This window comes from Trichosurus vulpecula, chromosome 3 (genome assembly GCF_011100635.1).
Source record: "Trichosurus vulpecula isolate mTriVul1 chromosome 3, mTriVul1.pri, whole genome shotgun sequence".
NCBI lineage: Eukaryota > Metazoa > Chordata > Mammalia > Diprotodontia > Phalangeridae > Trichosurus > Trichosurus vulpecula.
In genome coordinates this window covers 207,780,972-207,796,498 of record NC_050575.1, presented here as the reverse complement: position 1 = coordinate 207,796,498, position 15,527 = coordinate 207,780,972, and the positions used below count along the sequence as shown (strand labels likewise).

At 36.7% G+C, this 15,527-nt stretch overlaps 1 protein-coding gene across 6 annotated transcripts in view; it reads right to left on the bottom strand.

The window, feature by feature from the left end:
* Nucleotides 1–15,527, bottom strand: part of NCOA1 (nuclear receptor coactivator 1) — a 228,768-nt gene that overhangs the window by 113,613 nt on the left and 99,628 nt on the right. For all 6 annotated transcript variants that reach the window (XM_036748133.1, XM_036748131.1, XM_036748134.1 and 3 more), the window contains one exon: nucleotides 1,905–2,010. In XM_036748133.1, coding sequence (XP_036604028.1) covers nucleotides 1,905–1,993 — 89 coding nt within the window. In that variant the 5' untranslated portion in view covers nucleotides 1,994–2,010. The remainder of the gene's footprint in view (nucleotides 1–1,904; nucleotides 2,011–15,527) is intronic.

Genomic DNA, 15,527 nt, shown 5'->3' with positions numbered 1-15,527 from the left:
AAGGGTGCACATTACTTTCCTTTACAAACCGTATAAACCAAACTGGCTATATCCATTCCTTCGCACAGGCTGTCCCTAATGCCCAGAATTCACTCCCTTCTCACTGTTACCTCAAAGAATATTTAGCTATCTTCAAGGCTAAGCTAAAGGCAGCTAAGTAGCAAAGTGGAAAGAATGCTGGCCCTGGAATCAGGAAAGCCTAACTTCAAATCCCACTTCAGACATTCACTAGTTGTGTGACCCTGGTCAAGTCATTTAACCTGTCTCTGTCAGCTTCTGTTTTCTCATCTGTAAATGGAGATAATAATAGCCCTTTCTTCCAAGGGCTGTTGTCATGATGACATTTGTAAAGCACTTTGTAAAGCGCTACATGATAGCTACTTTGTCCTTATTTTAATAGCTTATTCTAGGCATCTTATATACACAGAGAGGAATACATTAATTAGCACACTATTCTTTACAACAGCACTCCTTGAATCATAGTTTGATATTAAAATTAAAAATATAATATGATCTTAAGCTACACTAATTGAAGCATTCTACCTAAACCAAAGGAAGTTAATAGCTTCATTGTATTTAAAAATACATCTAGAATACCATATTCACTTCTGGTTACCACATATTAAGGAAGGTAATGACAAACTAGATCATATCCAAAGAAGGAGGAAGGATTTGGAAAATTTTCCATATGTGCAATGTTTAAAGAAAATGGAGAAGAGGGGAAATATAGTTAATAATCTTTAAGTATTTAAAGGATTATTATAAAGAAAGTTTATCCTGTGCAATGTGGGGGGCAGTGCTAGGAGAGATGGAAGTTACACAGGGAGACTTGGGCTCCATGTAAGGAAAATTATATGCTCAAATAACAAAGAATCAATAGAGTTTATCTAAAAACAAATGGGCCACCCTTTGAGATAGAGTTTTGCTTGTCACCAAAAATTTCTATATGGAAGCTAGATAAGCATCTGTTGAAGAAGAAATATTGTAGGACAGATTCCTTGGGTGGGCAGGAAATTAAACTACGTGAGGCCTGAAATTCTTATTACTCTAACAGGTCCAATCAAAGCATGTGGTCAGCAGTGCCATTTATGCGGCCTGCCTACAAGCACAGAAATTTACATAAATGCTTTAGTAAATGAAGCTGAGCTACCACAGAGCTCTTATTAAAATGGCAAATCAAAATATATTGTCCATTGTTTTTTAATTAAGCCTAAGATTGGACAGCCCTGCTCTAAAATTTTATGATTCCTCATTCCCCATACATCTCTCATCAGCCGCTCTTTCCAAATGTCACCACCAAGTCCTCCACTGATAATAGAGAATATGAAGTTCTACCTCCTACTTCATTAGCAAACAAAAGCCAAGCACAGAGCAATAAAAGAGCTGACATTTACAAAATGCTTTACATGCATTATTCCTTTTGATTCTCACAACCACACTATAGAGTAAGTAGGTAATTCCTATTTTACATATGAGAAAACCAAGCCTGAGAGTTAAAGTTACTTTCTAATGGCCGTCCAGCTATTAAGTCTTAGAATGGAGATCTGAACACCTATCTCTTCTGACTCCAAAGTTCAATACATCTTCTACTCTACCATGTGTAAATAGTAATGATTGAAAATTATGCTTGGGAAATCAACTCATTTATAGCAAATAAAACAAAACAGCAACAAAAATGATAAAATAGATAATTTTTAAAATGCATTAAGCAGAAGTAAGGCTACTCTAGACAAGAAATACTACACATAATGTCAGACTTTTTCCAGTGTGTTCATTAATATTACTGAGCTGTTTTTTCCTCATTTATCCTCTTTATTATAAGGAATGGCTCTCTGGGAGGTAGGGGATTCACTGGGAAATGTAAGCAATATAAAAATAACATGTCAAAATTTGAATGTTCTTACCTTGATGCCAGGGTGTCACATGGTGATCCTTTTCTCTTGTGGGAATCTGGGTTAGAAGGGTCTGTCGAACTGTCTCCGAGGCCACTCATGTTGAGCTATTTCACACCTAACAACAACAAAAAAGAAAATAATAAAGATACTGGTAGAAAATGCTGACCAAATAATGCAAAATTGCTAGGTAAAAGTAACTTGAGTCTATCAAAAACATCCACTATTCACTAAACTGACTACAGTTATAATAATAAGTATTATAATATGCTGCAAAGCACACTAGAGTTCAGAGTCCTAGGTTCAAATTATGATTCTGCAACTGGCTAATGGGACAAGCCAAATAACTTATATCTTTCTTTCTCCATCTGTCAAATAGAGAAATTAATACCTGTATTTAAATTAAACCACAGTGGTGCAGCATGAACAATAAAATACTTTTAAAAAAATCAATGCATATTACAAAACAATCATCACGATACCTGAACATAAAGGGGAAAAAAACCCAAACATTACACAATGGAACCTAAACAAAGAACTTAATCCAATGCCTCATTGTAGCACAATGTTGACCTTGAATTCTCCAAGGAGAACACAAGATTTGCCAGGTTATATCCAGGTTATATTGTCCTAAAAAGGCTTCAAGTATGGTTCTGATAAAAAAAAAAAAACCATGTCTGTTTTCCGAGGACCATCATAATTAAACATGGAGAAGTTCACCACTAATAGACTGGCCACCTGATGATGGCTTATTTGGTCATGATGACCTATGAAATAAAAACTCATGGCCCTTGGTATATTATACCCACCCCCAAAATATATGTCTGCTTTTACAATAACAGTAGCACAGTAGTGGAAAAGGGAGGCAGATACTGCTTAGAACAACAGAGTTAACAGACTTTCTATAAACATTAACAGAGCTGGTGGTATTCAAATTTGAAATCATTGTCCAGTGACTCAAGATGGACAAACTCCTGGAGGAAGTGAATCATGTCAATATTGGTAAAAATTAAAGAATATAAAAGAAAGTTGTAGAAATATGGAAAAAAATGTTTCAAAGGTTCTCTTTGGAGAGGCAAAGAGAAATTTATGTAGTTGGTTTTATCATATATTCAAGCACAATAAAAATATAATTTCTTGGGACACTTAGTAATCTTGTACCATAGTATTCAAGACAAAATATTCTTTCATGTAAAGCATGTTATATAACAGAACAGTAAAAATAATGGAAATTTCAGGAAAAAAAACAAGAGAGGCAAAGAGAAGAGAGTCAAGATATATTACATATAATAAGCATCAAATAACATTTAAAATTTTGATTATATTTTAATAGAAAGGAAATTATGATTTCCCATATACAGTAATTTTCAAACCATTTTTCTGTGCATAGTCAGTACTGACCTGTTATGTAAAAGACCAAACAAAATTAATATCAACTTATAAGAAAGAATAAAAATAAGATATGGCAAGCAATTAAATTCAGCTGAAGAGCACATTGAGAGAGAACCAGAAGGCAGCATATCTGTCAGGGAAGTCAAAACACCACCATCTTGACCACCAACTACCCTCAGATTCTAATGGAGCTAGTCCAAGACTCTGAATTGAAGAGCCTTCGGAACAGCCATATCACCCAAAGCAACAGACCTGCTCTGGGCTCAGTCCTCTCAGCTATCAATCAAGGAAAAATCACTGTGGAAAGGGGAACCACCTTCCTCTTCACCAATAACAACAAATGCTGAGCAACTGCCACTAACAGGCAAATAGGCATAGGAGCCCAGGAAGTGACAGCACCCCCCAGACCACTGATCTTGCTTCTAGTCCAGCTCTCATAACCATCATTCAGGGGAACAACTCCTGTGGAATAAGTTTCAGTCATCACCACCAATCGTCAACCAACCAATATAACACAAGGCAGGCAAGCCAGACTAGCTGAAGCACCAAGGCACATCAGGAGAGAGATGAGAGACAGTACATGGCTAAGCAAGTCAAATGACCAACACTTTGGCCACTATCTCCCCTCCAACTCTGATGTGCTCTAAAAAAAATGATAAGCAGGCAGATTTCAGGAAAACCTGGTAAGACTTATATGAACTAGTGCTGAGTTAAATGAGGAGAACCAGGTGAACATTGTACACAGTAACAATCACACTGTGTGATGACTGACTTTGATAGACTTAGCTCTTTACAGTAATGCAAGGATCTAAGACAATTCCAAAAGACTCACAATGGAAAATGTTATCCACATCCAAAGAAAGAACTACAGAATCTGAATGCAGACAGAAGCATACTATTTGTTCTCCTTTTCTTTTGTTTTTTTCTTCTTTCTTGTGGTTCCTCCCATTAGTTCTAATTCTTCTTTACACCATGACTAATGCAAAAATATGTTTAATATGAGTGTCTAGGTAGAACCTCTATCAGACTGCATGCTGTCTTCGGAAGGGGAGAAAATGTAAAACTCAAAATCTTATTTAAGTAAATGTTGAAAACTAAAAATAAATACATTAGTTATAAAAAAAAAATGTGGCCTCAGATGTTTACTAGCTGTGTGAACCGGGGCAAGTCACTTAACCCTGTTTACCTCAGTTTCCTCATCTGTAAAATGAGCTGGAGAAAGAAATGGCAAACCACTCCAGTATCTTTGCCAAGAAAACACCAAATGTGATCATGAAGAGTCAAACATGACTGAAACAACTTAGTAACAATCACCAATCTTGGTCACAAAAAACTAATAATGAAATACAACTCCTTCCATCTCAAGAGGTAGGTGAGGGGGTCTATGGTATATATTCTCAGACATGATCACTCTATTAGTTTTGCTTCAATGTTCTTTGTTACAGGAGAGAGTGTGGGGGTGGGGGAACAGGGTAGTTAAATAAAGGGGGGCTTAAAATGACTAGTTTTAAAGAAAAAGGCAACAATAAAGCAAACCCTATTCCCTCATTCCATTCCCCAAATTAAAAAAAAGTAAAACCACTTGTGAAAGAGGATGGTGAAAGATTATACACAATATTGATTCCTAAAACACTAAGAAACAGTAGAGAGAAGAATAAGCGTTATAGAAAGTCTGGAGAGTGATCGGATTAAGCAAAGTTACCCCAGGGGTATTTAAGATTTAAACTGAAGGATGAAACCACCTAAAAATTAGAAAAGATCTATAAATATTGATATTAACAAACTCCAGCATGAATTACCTCATTTGTATTCTAACGGCACAAACCCCAACCCACTATATGAGGAGGAAGAACTGACACAAAATAAATAAGATTTAGAGTAAGCCAGGTATACTCAGGGAAGATCCACACAGACCATTGTGTTTCAATGGTATTACAGTGTCAAGAGCATAAGAGGAAAAGTAGACCCTGGACCTGAGTCATACACAGGCACAAACAGGTTGATGTCTACATTGTAACAGGAAGTCTCCATATCAATGAGACTGCAGATTCAAAACATTAAAGTAGCCTTATGGATGAATAATTGAGATGATGATTATTCTCTGACACAGTGTTGAGACATTTTGTTGAAAATAACAGCACTGAAATCCTAAAGTGTTAGCTTGACTTTCGACCTGGGCTTTCAACTTTGCATTCTCTACTTTTTGCCTCTATATTTATTTTTCTAAGAAACAAAAATTTAGTTTGTCAGAAATTGTCATTTCCTATTAAGTCTACCAGAATATGTGACACAAGGTACTACGCTTAGCACACAAAGCCTTGTCATTCAAATGATTCTTCCTGTTCTAATATGCGCTGTTTTGTTAAACAAATATCCCCTCATTCCTATATATTTTTAATATTCTCAATGCTATTGGTTTTATACCAAATGCGTTAGTGGATATAACAACACTGCAAATATGGCTTATTATGCAAAGTGCTTTACTAGTGTTGAACCATCCCTGCCTTGCTAATGTAAATCCCAATTGTCACAATTAACAATTCTTTGATATGGTATTGCATACTATTTGCCAATATTTTAATTAATATTTTTGCACTGATATTCACTAGCGATAATGATTTATAATTTTCTTTCTCTCCTATATCCCTTTCCTTAGTTTGGAGTTCAAAAACATATTTGTCTCATAAAAAGAACTTGGCAAAATGCTATATTCTTCTATACCTACTATGTGCCAGGCACTAATGCTAGGTGTTTTTCACTAACGTTATCTTAATTAATCCTCACAATAACACTGAGGTAGATGCTATTATTATCCCCATTTTACAGCTGAGGAAAGTAGGGCAAACAGAGGTTAAATGACTTGCCATGGTCATACAGTTAATAAGTACTTGAGGATGTATTTGAGCCCAGGTCTTCCTGACTTCAAGAGCAGAAAATTCATATTTAATAGATTTTACTTTGCGTTTCTGACTTTCTTGGCTTCAATAACATGTATCTGCTGTAGTTTCAAACCCTGAAGCCTCTCTCAACTCCTGCAGTCCTCTCGCCTTGGAACATCTACCTATCATGTCAATCCCTTTCTCCCATTGGTGAATTCCTACCAGGTCCAAATTTTGGAGAGAGAGACATGTTAGCAAACCTTCATTCCCCTTATCTCTATGCTTCAGACTTTCAGCCCTTCAACATTGTACCCCAGTACCTTTAATTTCCTACCCCGCTTCCTTTAATTTCCTTTTATGGATAGTCTTCACAAATTATGATATAAACTCCTTTAAGTCAGGAATTGTCTTTTTGCTTGTATTTTGTACCCCTAGTATTCAACATAGCACAGTGGATAAAGTGCCAAGACAGAGAAAGACCTGAATTCAAATGCAGCCTCAGAAACTTACTAGCTGTGTGTCCCCAGGCAAGTCACTTACCCTGGTTTGCTTCACCTTGCTCATCTATAAAATGAACTGGAGAAGGAAATGGCTTGCCACTCCAGTGTCTTTGCCAAGAAAACCCCAAATGGGATCACAAAGAGATGGACTAAACTAAAACAAGTGAACAACAACAAACATAGAAGCACTCAATTTTTGCTCATGAATCCACTGGGTTCTGGGGCTTTTTATGTGGCAGATTACTAATATTATGTCCTTTTTTCCTCTTACAAAAATTTTTCTTTTTAGTTTTTTTTCTTTTAGATCAACTGTTCTTAACTTTTTATGTGTCACAGATCTCCTATGTCAGTCTGGTGACGCCTACGGACCCCTTCCCAAAATGTATTTAAATGCATAAGATATGCAAAATTACAAAGGAAACCAATTATACTGAAATACAGCTATTAATGTGTTTTAAAAAACAAGTTCATGAATCACCATGAAATCTAGGTTATTTACTTATGTGAGGTTTTGAGGGTAAGGTAGGTGGCACAGTGGTTAGAGTCCTTAGGCCTGAAGTCAGGAAGACCAGAGTTCAAATGTGGCCTCAGATACCTACTAGTTGTGTGTGACCCTGGGCAAGTCCCTTAACCTTGTCTGTCTCAGAAGGAAATGGCAAGCCACTCTAGTATCTTTGCCAAGAAAACTCCAAATTTGATCATGAAAAGTCAGACACAGCTGAAACAACTGAACAAAGTCATCTTTTTCTTTTATATCCTCACATTTATTGGCATATTATAAGTTCTGATATTTTCTAATGATTTATTTTTTTCAGTATTCACTATGACTTCTCCCTTTTCCCTTTTTTTGGTATCACTTTGGTTAATTTAACTAATGTTAAAATGATTTTATTTTCTTTAAAGATCTGTTTTATTAATTAAATTTGTTTTGATTTAAAATTTTATTAATTTCTCCTTTGATATTGTCGGTCTTTTATACTTAATTTTGGATGCCCAGAGATCTTAAAAGTCATACATTTTGGTATATATTCCTATTGACTTTTAAAATTATTTCTAAAGCTTAATTTTTGAACAAATTATTCTTAACCAATTCACATCTTAGTCTGCAGTTCAATTTTATCTTAGACTAATTTCCCTTACTGATTGTTTTTCATTGATTTGCCTGAAAAAACATTTAAATGATAAATTTTGCATTTATTTGTATATTTTAATGTCTTAGAGATCAATATTTAAAAGTCCCCATTTACATCTAAATATTTATAGCAGTACTCTCTGTAGTAGCAAAGAGCTAGAAACAAAGTAGATATACATCAAACAGGGAGTGGTACTTAAATGTTATAGAATATTACTGAGGTGTTAACAATAACTATGATAAATACAAGAAGCGAAAAGAAGACAAATAAACTGATGGCAAACTGAAATAAACTGAACAATCCAAATAGTATGCACAGTGACTACAATGACGTAAACGAAAACTGACACAAAACACTATAATCAAAACTCAATGATATAAAATTATAATGGCCAAGTTTGACCCCCAAAAAAAAGATACTTTCACACTCCACACTTTACAGAGGTAGGGGACTATCAGTGTGGAACATTGTATATAATGTCAAACTTGCTGAATTAATTTTTTCTCTTTTTAAATCTTTGTTTTAAGGGATGGCTCTCTGGAAGCAGAGAAGCGGGATAGGATAGATTGGGAAAGACATGGTATGAAAAAAACACAATAAAATTTATTTAAAAAAATTAATTCTTACATGGCTAGGTAATATACATCAAATGCTGACATCCAAAGACCTTTTTTGCTTTTATTTCTTCAACACTTCTCGTTTGAATCTGCATGCTACCACTGTTTTCTGGATTCAAATGATTCCTAATAATTTTATCAATCTTTCATTTTGAAACATATTTTGGACAACATATTTTGGTGGTCTCATTTATAAGGCAGCATTTAAGCTAATGAAACTAGGGATTCTAAGAGGTAGAGTTGAGGTAGGGAATTCATTATGGGAATAGGAGACAGCCCATGCAAAGGCAGAGAAATGGCAAAAAGAATGCCATATTTTAGGAGTAGTAAGAAGGTGAGTTTGGCTGGACCATGGACTGTGTTTGTATAAATAATCTAGAAAGGTAGTTTGGAACTAGGTTGTGAAAGATTTTAATTTAATGACAGATAGATGTATATTTAATCCCAGAGACTAAAGGGATCTTGAGTGATCTTTCAATTGTCTGATTCTTCATGACCCCTTTTAGGGTTTCCTGGCAAAGATACTGGAGTGGTTTGCCATTTCCTTCTCCAGCTCATTTTAGACATAAGGAAACTGAGGCAAACTGGGTTAAGGACTTGCTCAGGGTCACACAGCTAGTAAGTATCTCAGGCCAGGTTTGGATTTAAGGGACCTACTAGAGTTTGTATAGGGGAAGAAGATGGTCAGACCTGTGCTTTAGAAATGTCCTTTGACAGCTATGTGGAGAACGAATTGGAGAGGGTAGAAATGTGAGGTAGGGAGACAAATTAGAAGACCACTACAGTAATTCAAATGAAAAGATGAGTGCCTAAAATACCATGGTGGCTATGTAAGTAGAGAACAGGACTGACAAGTGAAATTATGGAGACAGAATGACAAGACTGAGCAACTGCTGGATTTGTAGAGTGAGGAAGAGGTAGGAATTGATGACAGGGCTGTTTAATGGACAAACAGAATTGCATGACTGGTTTAATAAACTCTAGTGGTTCCTACTTACTCTAGTATCGAATATCAATTACTCTAGTGTTTCAAGCTTTCACAAGCTAGTCCCATCCTATCTTTTCAACTCTACTACACAAAATACTCCCTTCCATGTACTTTACACAGTCTAGCCATACTGATCTTCTTGCTGTTTCTGACACAGGACACTGCATCTCCTACATCTGCTGTACCTTTCACTGGCTGTCTCTCATGCCCGAAATGCTCTCCTTTCTGACTTTTGCTGCTAGGAATCCATGATTTCCTTCAAGACTCAGCTTAATTACATCAGGCTTGGAAGATAAGCTTTGTATGTTCTGTACATAATTACACAGAATCTGATGAATTCTTTCAATCTGTAGTTTGTCCCCTGGTGCCACTTTGTTTGGGAAATTTTCTTGAGCAGTACCCAGAAAAATGGTTATAACAATATTCTTTTGCCTTTGATTTTTTTAGGTAATCAAATTACTCTAAGATTCTCTAAGAGCTGTCTTCTACTAATTATTTTTTGTAAACATTTAATACTACTTCCCAGAAGAAATGTTCTCATATATTACAGGAGGCAGGTGTTAGCATCCCCACTTAACAGATGGAAAAACTAAGGTACCAGGATGTTATCTTTTAATAGCATTCAGCAGCCATGAATGAAATTTGTGAAGGTTACTACATTCTTGGTCACTTGCTGTCTACACTATTAAATCTATCTGATTTAGGAACAAGAGTGAGGGCTTGGGAATTCAACCAGGACTGTGCAATGGAAATGAACAAAAGCCTCCATCCACAACCAGTAGAACAGGATCAGGTATTTAAATCAGCATTGAATTATTCTGTTCTGTACTGGTATACCTATATCAGACACACCTGACCCTTCAGGAAATAGGGAAATGGGTGGTAAAAAAGATTTCAAGAATTTTGCAGCTTATTAGTTGTGGAGAACAGGGTTTTTTCCCTCCTGTCTTCTCTGGTACTGTCATACATGACCCTGACTGTTGCATCGATAGGGAAGATGGTCAGGAATATGTGTTTCCCAGGGATCATTTGTGGTCTATGGATGGATTTGGTAATGCTTGGGAGTCAGGACATAGTACAGCTAAGAAGAATCTGAGCAATGATGGTGGCTCCTGTAAATTTAGCAGCAGATATTTCATGACTCAATTTAATATCCCAGCACTGGAAAGTAGACATTTTTGTGACAAGTCATGACAACTGAGGTAAAAACTTCAATCCTGAGTTACAGACATAGTTCAAAGAGAATGCACTTTATAATTCAGTTCATCAGAAATAGAAGTGAGTTTCAGTTTACTTCAAGGTCAATGAGTCAACCACGTAATATGGCAGCCAAAAAAGCTATCATCTCTTTCTTTATAGACATTATATCTCTTTGTTGACATCAGATTCTCCATTTCCTGTAAAGTCAAAAATCTTTAATGCAACCCTATTACCTCTAGGACAAAATTTTTAAAAATACACTATCAGGCATTTAAAGCCCTCTGACTAGAAACAATGCTTTCCACTGTATCCTAGTTATTAGTAGTCTATCTTTCCTGAAACTTATATGGAGAGACAAAAGGCTAGTCAAAGTTTGTCCCTAGTGAGTTCCCATAACACCTATGGTGACCTAGACTACAAAGCCAAACCATGACTTGGAAGGGACAGGAAATATGGGAATTCTGCATTTATCCCCCAAGTCTTGCCACAAGGGAGATTAATGGAAACAAATGTGAGAAGCTTGTAAAGTCCAACTATTATTATTCCTAGTCCACTATCACCTTTACTTTATAAATCTTTTGTGACTAATAACTCACTGTTACTGAGTACATTCATGTAATTTATCACTTTCAACCCCCCAAGTCTCTTTTTGGCTTCAATTCCACCACAAAATACAACTCTGATAACTCACTGTAGCTAGACATAATTCCAGGGGTTCAAAGGCTATGCCCACATAGCACAAACACTAGTAGGACTTACAATCTTTCAATTGGTGAGAAATTGTGCCTTATTTCCGAGGCCAATTTAAGTCTGAGAACAGGAAAAATTTCCTAATGATTAGAACTGCTCAAGAAGTAGTAGGCACCTCCTCCTTGGAAGTCTTCAAGCAGAGGGTGAATAATTGACCATTTATCACATGACAGTATTTTTTTCATGCATAGGTTGGTCTAGACCAGGCCTGCAGGCCGCTTGAAGACCACCAATGTGGTCCTGGGTGGTATGTTGTGCAAGCCTGTTTTATATACTCTACATTTTTTTGCTTCAAATCCTTCATCAAGCCACAAGCAGCCTAAGGGCAGTAGGTTGTGCAGGCCTGTTTTACATCCTCTATAGGTTTTGAGGGCTGCTCAAAATCCTTTGGCAGGCCAAATGTTGTGCAAGCCTGGTCCAGACAGCCACTGAGTTTCATTCCAACTCAGATCAAGTGGTCATCACTCAGCCTTCACTCTAATAAGTTGCTAGGTCTTATTGATCTTACCTCTACAATATCTTTTGCCTCATCCATCCCTTTCTCTCTCTACTCATACTACAATCACCCCAGCTGAGATGCTGTGATGGCAAGCAAAGTGGGACTTTTTGCTGTTTTTTCTTTTGAAGTGCTTCTCAGCACTAAGGCAATCAAGTGCCTTTCATTGAGTCTTGCCTTTGTTTGACTCAAGAGTCTTTGACTGAAGAGTCTTTGATTAGAAATAGTATATATACTCTGAGGTTAGCATTTTGCTTTGGGGCTCACTCATTGGAAGAATGTTCCCATGATTTGGCCAGATGAGACTGGGGAGCCGTTAAGGAGCCCCCTGGCTTTGAAAACCCAGATGTTTGGGCTTCTCTCTTCGGTAACTATGTATGTATTGCTATGTCACACAATCAGAAGCCTGTCTGTTGATTTGTTCATTTTCTCTGTTTGTAATTTCTGTTTGTATTTGCTCTGACATTCAGGGTACTGACTTTTTCAACTGAACTAAGTGAATGATATATGTATGTTTAATTAAAGTAAGATGCGTAAGTGTGTTGCTCCCTTGATCATTAAATTCCAATACCTCCCTAATACCTCTGAGATCCAATCTAAACTCCTTGGTTTAGAATTCAAATCTTTTACAAGCTGGCCCCACTCTTTTTCCCATCTTACTACATTATCCCCTTTCACTTCCTCCACATTAGCCTTTTAACTACTTTCTGAATATGACATTCCATCTTCTGTCCCCATCCCTTTGTACAGGCAGTCCTCTCAGTTTTAAATGTCTAAATAAATGTTTTACTTCCCTTCTCACCTCTGTCTCATAAAAGCTCTAGTTTCCTCAAAAATGTAGCTCCAATTACAACTTCTACACAAGGTCTTTCCAGATCCATACAACTTTTCTGCTTCCACACAGCAGATTACCTTGCATTTACTTGGTGTTTTACTTATATATGTACATGTTGTCTCTCCATTGAGGAGAAGGAAGGAACTGTTTCATTTCTGGTTTTTTTTTTTTATTCCCAGCACTTAGCATAGTTCCTGGCTGCAATGACAAATTTAGATTTGAAGATCTTTCCCACCCATTAACAGGCCATGTGACCTGCTTTCATCCTAAGTCACATGTGGTGTGAGGAGTTTGCTGAGAGGAAAAGGAAAGTGTGTCACAGGAAATGCAGAGACAGAGCAGTCAGAACTCAGGGATGTGGTTGCTGTGAGTGTATTTGTGGGAAGGCACAGGTGGAGGGGGGGGAGGGGGGGGGGGAGATGATTTTGGGATGGCGAGGCTCCATGCTGTGATGTTGTATATTGAATTCTTTGCTGCTGTGATGGATTGGGCCTGTTGGTTATGGGATCTAAATAAATGTTTTACTTCTTCTCCCTTCTATGTGGGAAGTCTCTTATATTTTCCGATATGAAACCACATAAGCATTTTGACAATTATCATCTATATTGTGATTATTGCCTTGCTAATACACAGGCACACAGTAAGCATTTAATAAATGCTTGTTGAGTAACTTCTCAATAGCGAACAAGTTAAACTAAGGATTACCCTTTCAAGAATCAAAAAAGGGGTTTTTGTTTTTTCTCGTTTAAAATTTTATGGGAGGTTTAATGATATAAGAGAGAATGGACACTAACTTGGAAGTCAGGAGACCTGGGTTCTATGCTGGCTCATCTAACAATTTGCTCTGTGGCTTTGGGCAGGTAATAAAACCTTTTTAGACCTCCTTTCCCTGGATTAAATATTTTCTCAGGCCTCCCCCTGCATCTCTCTAATTCTAAGACTTCATGCACTCTAAGATGAATTACACATATCACAACCGTCTTAAACCAAGGATAGATACTGAATATAATTTACCCTTTCTTTGATGACACAGAGTGATCACATTATGAACAAAGATCATAACAGAATGCTATAAAGCAATAAAGGCCCTCAGAGATAACTGAGACTAATTGGATTGTTTCCCTATAAACCAAATGGTGTCAGACTGCTTTGTTTTTGTAGAAGAAATTTTGGTTTTATAATTTTTGTATTTGCTTGTTAAATTGTTTTCTTTCAGTCAGTCCCAGATCCAGGCTTAAAATTCTAGTTACTGTCCTGCATATCTATCACTTTTAATCTAGTATAGAACAGGAACCCAAATAATTATTAAGAACTGTGTAAAGCAAAGATTCTCTGGAATCTATTTTAGCTGTCTTTTTTATTTACCTTTTTTTAATAGTGATAAAGACAAGTGGCTAAATAGTAAAGTTCTACCTAGGTGAAGTATTATTTTATTTTGAATCTACCTAGAAAAAGTCTCTTTATTTTCCTCTCATACACACCACAAAAACAAACAAAACCCCCCCAAAATGGCATATATATTGGCCTCTTTGCCCAAATGAACTGCCAAATTCAATATATATCCAGTTCTTATAATTAATGGATGTCTTTTCAAAAAAAAACTAGTCATGTTAGCTGAAAAAGAATCTAGGCCACAAAGGGAACTTGATAAATTGGAATTAACCTCTCACATGGTTATCAGACATAACTAGAAATAGACTATACTTATATTAACTAATGTTAGAGAAGGGATGAGTTCTGACCAAACAGGTCAATAGGATAGTCTTGCAAGAAAGTAAGGGAAGTAAGATCTATTGTTTGTACTGGTTCTGTAATATACTTTGTCTTAAGTGAAATTTCCAATTGAATGCCTAATGGCTGTCCTATGGTAGATGTCTCAGAATCAGCATTTAAATCTGACCAGCACTCTTGTTAAGACCACATTAAAGGAACCACCTGTGGTACCATCAAAATGCCAATCTGTCCATCTCAGACAATTTTCTTTTTTTCCCCCTCCTACCTAAATGAATCATCTTTCTCAGTATCTTTCACAGGCTCATAATCCATGACACAAACCCCAAATGTATGATTCCCTAAGGTTTTGTCCCAGGCCTGCTGCTTGTCTCTTTACACTGTCTTCCTAGAAAGCTATGTCAGCTCAGGATTTAGCCTCCCTGTCTGTGATCTCATTGCTCTTGAGACTTTATAGGGATGCCTGCACCCTGTATCCAGGCCTCAAGCCTCTATTTTTTCCTAAGAATCTTGTTCTGTGTTCCGGAGCAAATCTACCTGGAATGGCCAGGTCTGAGCTCCTTTCTGGATTTCTCCAAGCTGCATCTCCCCCCTCTACAACATATCTCACATCAATTCCTTTTTTCCTTTCCACTCACTTATCCTCTAGTCAAGTTCAGTTCTTTACCTCTCATGGGAACTATTGCAATAGCTTCTCTGGTTGCCCTCCCTCCCATCTCTCTACTTTTCAATGCATACTTGACACTGCTTCCAAATTGTTATCCCTAACATAGATCTGACTGTATCTTTTCTCTTTTCAAAAATCTTCAAAGGCTTATCATGTGAAATAAAATATAAAATCCTCTGCCCAGCCTTTAAAACCCACCAAAATATGGCTCTTATCTACCTTTCCAGTCTTATTTCATTTCTACACCTTTATTCAAACTCCCTTTGAGTTAAACTGGCCAGCTACCAGTTCTAGCTCCTATATCCATGGCTTTCCATTTCTGGAACTTCTGTGTCTTAGAATCCTTGGCTTCCTATAAAACACACAGTGCAGGGTCTATCTCCTACCATAGCAATTCTTCTTGATCCCTCCAGTTGTTAGTACCCTATCCTTCCTGAAATTATTTTC